This window comes from Triticum dicoccoides, chromosome 2B (genome assembly GCF_002162155.2).
Source record: "Triticum dicoccoides isolate Atlit2015 ecotype Zavitan chromosome 2B, WEW_v2.0, whole genome shotgun sequence".
Classification (NCBI taxonomy): domain Eukaryota; kingdom Viridiplantae; phylum Streptophyta; class Magnoliopsida; order Poales; family Poaceae; genus Triticum; species Triticum dicoccoides.
The window spans coordinates 753,517,368-753,522,528 of record NC_041383.1 but is presented as its reverse complement, the minus strand read 5'-3'; the positions used below and the strand labels follow the sequence as shown (position 1 = coordinate 753,522,528).

The following is a 5,161-nucleotide window of genomic DNA, read 5'->3' as shown; positions in this document are numbered from 1 at the left end:
CACAGTAAAAATATTTGTAATCGTTCTCAATGCTTTTTTTTGTATTATCTTTGTGATGTGAATGAATTTGTGCTCGCTGCTGCCACTTTGTGCTGTTTTGTACATCATCGTTGGAGAGGTGTGTTCGGGCAAGCCTAGCTAAACCTCGAAATATATTCCTAGAAAAAAATATCAAAGACTATTCTTTGACATAACCTCACGTCGCAGACGGCTGCCCTCTCAAAACTATACGTGGTTAATTTTATACCTCGGATTTGTATACGAGTTAGTATACGGTTTCGAACAAGAGTCATGATATTTTGTTATTATAACATGCATGACAGTTGCATGTAGGAGTATTATGTATTGTGCAAGAAAGAGAAGTCTTACAGGGTGAATACACGATCAGAACAGAGTTCTGGTATTATTGGATAAACATAACTGTGCAATCTGTACGTACGCGTACATACATACATGCACACATATACGAGTAGTTACTACGTGTAGGCAAGTAGCAACATCCGTAGGTAGCATATGGCACTTAGTTGCGGACCTCCGCCCGATACATGGGCTCCGGGATCTCGTTGGGGCTTGCGCAGCAGCGGCAGCCACCATGCCCGTGCCCGCAGCACTGGTACCGGCAGCCGCTGCCGCCGCCGCCACCTCCGCCGCCACCGTGGCCAGGATACCCGCCACCGCCGCTGCCGCCGCCCCCGTGGCCAGGGTAACCGCCGCCGCCGCCGCCGCCCCCCCCCTGGCCAGGGTACCCACCGCCTCCGCCACCGCCATGGTTACCACCGCCTCCGCCGCCGCGGCCGTGGTAACCCTGAACACCGGCCTTAGTCTCTTCCTTCTTGGCCTCTGCATGAATAAAAACGGTATGCATAAAAACGGTATGCATGTGATTAGTAGCAGTAGCAACAGGTTAGTTAGCCTAATGACGCGCTGCTAGCTTAGCTCACGAGTTTGTTCAGCTGTGGCCACGAGGAAAGCCGCAGCAAGCAGGACAGCAAACACAACGAGACCCTTGGACGCCATGCTTGACACCCTCGTCGACCGATTGAGCAGTAAGTACTTTCTAGTAGCTAGTAGCTAGCTTGTGTGATGGATGAGAAATATACCCATGAAGACGAAGCCAATTTATAGGCAGGAGAGGCCAATGGAGGTATGATAGGATAGGAGGAGCTGTGACCAAGTTGAGGCTGCGCTCTCGGCTCTCCTCTCCTCCATGAATCCATGCATGGTTGTCGGCAACATGTAACACTACGTGGACGTGCGAAGGGCCCCGTTGGTGGGACACGAGCGCGCGGTACCGGTTGGGAGATGGACGGCATGCATTATTGCCTTGTGGACACCTCGCGCAGGAGTGAGGAAACGCGACAAAGTTCGACCCGGCGTAAATGCATGCACGCATCGATCAGCTCCGGTAGATATTATCATACCATTGTGACACGGGTGCATGAATGTAGCTGCACATCCAAATCGATCGGATAGAATGCACATGTCTTCTTCTGAATTTGGAGAGCTGTACAGTGGAGATCGTTGAAACGTGTATGGTCGTTCTCGAAGGTAACGTGGTGGCTCTTAGAACCGGCCATGTACCATGTATTTTTTTTAATGATTTGATTGTTCACCATGCTTGCCATTGCTATCATTTTTTCTTCATATTTTCATCTTCAGAAACAAATTTCATGTGGGTATAGCTCCGGACTTGATTGATAATGGGGTTAATGTTTGTCAATATGCGGATGACACGGTGTTAATTACTGTTCATGACCCTGAGAAAGCTTAAAACATTAAGTTGTTGCTGTTATGTTTTTGATGTTTTTTTTCTATTTGGGCAGATAATAGTGTTACTGAATTTTATGCTGATATGTTCCTTGCCTATGAAATATTTAGGGGTTCCTGTTATTTTTTTTCCTGAGCTTAAGACTATTGACTGTGATTTCCTGCTAGCTAAGATGTTGAAAAGGTTGGACATTTGGACAGGTGGCATCCTTATGGAGGGTAGACTTATTCTCATCAATTCTAGCTTGGCTGGCGTCCCTTTCTTATTTCATGTATATGTTCATGCTGAATAATACTTCGTTAAAGAAACTGGACAAACCTAGGAGGAAATTCTTTTGGGAAGGTGGGAGTTTAAAGAAAAAAATATCATATGGTTAAATGGAAAGTGATTTATAGATCTAAGAGTAAGGAGGGACTACGTGTTACTGTCTTGAGAAAGCAAAACACCAACCAGTTAATTAACTGGTGGTGGAAATTAGAGAAAAATACTGAGTTGTGCCAGTCTATTGTTAGAGCCAAATATTTTCAGAATAAAACGGTGGCTTCAGTGAAACCTAGATTTTCAGATTCTTCTTATTGGAAATACATTATGAAGGTTAAAGATGTGTACAAGTGTAGAAAAGTGACATTAACAGTGGCAAACCTCATACATTTTTGACATGACGCCTGGCTAAGAGCATCTCTAGCAGACCCCGCATCCCGCCGACCCGCAAAACGCGTTTGCAGTTCGCGGAAAAATGGTTTTGCGGGCCGGCGCAGACGGCCGCAGAGGCAGACCCCTCAAAACGGACCCGTATAAAAGGATATTCGCGGAATATGCTCTTTTACGGGTCGGCTTTGCGGGGTCTGGTCTGGCGCCGCTCCCGCCGGCCCGCAAATCCTAAATTTGCACCTCAATTTGACACAACATAATGCATTTTTTTGCTTTTCCAACAACATTGGATACATAGGAAATCACCAAATCTTTGCTAGAATAGCAAGACCAAAAAAAACAAGAGCCACAATTATGCATTTTAGAAGATTTTCAACTTCCATAACTGCTCCCATTAGTTGGATTAATATCTTCTCCATGCATTCATTGTTGATCTGTGCATTCTTGATTTTGTATTCTTTATTCTTCATCTTTGGTTCTAAAGAAGTAGACGTTGCTTCCCCTCTAGTTGCACATGCAACCGCTGCATTGCCTTCGATTCTACTAAGGAGTGCACGAACGTCTATTAAGTTTCTTTCTATCAATAAATCAGTGTCCCAAAACCAAAATGAGCATCCATCTTCCTACACACATGATGATGTTCGACATGAGCTATCGCAATTGCACCAAAGAATGCGGTGCCAAAGCCGAATGTAAACAACACGTACCCCATCATTTTCGCATTAGAAGAACACCCATCCGGGGTGCTTCGGCGTGCCCGAAATTAGCCGCAGCACTGTCCATGTGCAGTCGTCGCACTGTATGAGCGGCATCGGCGAGCCACAGAGCCTCTGCACGAGTGCTGAGCCCGGCTGAATCCGTGCCTGCAAACCATCGGCGGCAGCGACAGGACGAACCTGTACCTGCATGCGGCGATTGGACTTTGTCGGGGCTGCGCGAGATGCTCACCGACCATTCTATTGCTTGGCGCAGCCACCGGTGGTCGGAAAAGCCAAATCCGGCCGCCCGTGATGAAGGACCGCAGATCCGCAACTTTCCGGCCCGCCGACACAGGAGGGTGGGGGGAGGGCAACCTCGTGCGTGTGGCGGCCTTTCAGCATGCTCCTGCCGGCTACTTCCGCTGGAATCGTGGGCGGCGGCCTGGCAGCGGGGCGAGGGGGAGAGGGGAGGTGGTTGGTGGGGAAAAGCATGGGCTGAAATGTCCTCCCCACCAACCTCTCCCTCTATATGCAGGGCACCGATAGGCCGGGGAGGGGGGGGCTGCGTATTCGCGGGTTGGGGTGAAGATTTTGGCGCGCCCCTAAAAACTTTTTGTAGGCCGACCGCGTTTGCGTGGTCTGTTCGGGCGGGATTTTCCGCACTGACCGGCATTTTGGCAATTATTTTGCGGGTCGGGGCTTTTTGCGGGGTCTGCTAGAGATGCTCTAAGGGGGTCCCTCTAGTGGATCTGTTCCTCAGCTTCACGACATTTTGCTTAGGCATGTACTTCTGCTGAGGCCGATGGTAAGAATTTTTTTACTGGACTTTCATAGCATAGTGAGCCTGGAGCAGCGGAATTAGCGGTGTGGAATCCTCCATACGGTAGGTGAAAATTCTCTAACAAATGTCTCTGATTGTGTTAATTGGTCTTTGCGAAATCTGGCAAGTATTCCACCAAACTGGTTACCAATACCTTGAGAAAGATGTTGCTGGAGCTAGTAATAAGTAGATTTGGGAAGCTCATGATCCTCTTAACGTTAAAATATTCATGTCGCAATTATATCGTAACGCCATCTTAATGTGGGATAATACGATAAAAAAAAGGAAATGGTCAGGAAATCTTGTTTTTTTTGGTGATTCGAATGAATCAACTAATCATTTTTCTTCCACTCGTGGTGCTGCTCGCTCTGTTTGGGGTACAATTGGGAAGCTCTTTGGGGCAAAATGTTGTCTCAACTCTCTCTAGCAAGCGATGGCCTAGCTTTTATGCTTTTGTTCCTGGAAAAGAGAAATATTATATGTTGCGTATCTCGGCTGTTTGCTTGGGGATTTGGGTTACCTAGAACAAAGTGACATTCGATGGCCATGTTATGCAAATTACTATCGAGCTTGTTTTGACTATTTGTTTTATTTTACACTAACACTAGTACAGAAACAACCTTTGGAGGTGGTTTTGTTCATGGGCTGCCGGCAGTTCCTTGTACCGCCTCAAAGCTTGTGTCCACCGGAGGCAGTTTCCAGAAGCGAGTGCGAAACACTAACCGCTTATAATACTTTCAACCACGTATGCAGTTTCCCCTTAAGAACCGTCTCCATTTTATCTTTAGGGTTCTCTATTTCATTTCATTTTGGACCCAGCCCAAAACCAAAATTCACATAAACTACTAGTCAACCGCAAACTATTCCATAAAATATCACATGACTTAACATACAACACCACTTACAAAATGAAACAGGTTCTATAAGACACAACAAAGTAAAGTCTTAAACATCACACAAATCCCAACACACTAGTAGAAAACGTGGCATTTGTCCCGGTTGGTGAGGGCCTTTTGTCCCGGTTCTTGAACCGGGACTAAAGGGTCGTTACTAATGCCTCCCCCCTTTAGTCCCGGTTCTAACACGAACCGGGACAGATGTGCCTCCACGTGGCCGGTGCGCCGAGCCCAGGCAGGAGGGCCTTTGGTCCCGGTTGGTGGCACCAACCGGGACCAAAAGGCATCCATGCGTCAGCATTTCAGTGGCTGGGGTTTTTGTTTTTTG

At 47.2% G+C, this 5,161-nt stretch overlaps 1 protein-coding gene across 1 annotated transcript; it reads right to left on the bottom strand.

The window, feature by feature from the left end:
• Positions 1-323: 323 nt before the first annotated feature.
• Positions 324-1,141, bottom strand: LOC119368603 (glycine-rich cell wall structural protein-like). Its single transcript, XM_037633814.1, has 2 exons — positions 942-1,141; positions 324-840 (listed from the first exon to the last, which is right to left on the bottom strand). Exons 1-2 carry the CDS (start codon positions 1,015-1,017, stop codon positions 521-523), a joined length of 396 nt encoding a protein of 131 aa, XP_037489711.1. The 5' UTR covers positions 1,018-1,141; the 3' UTR covers positions 324-520.
• Positions 1,142-5,161: the final 4,020 nt, after the last annotated feature.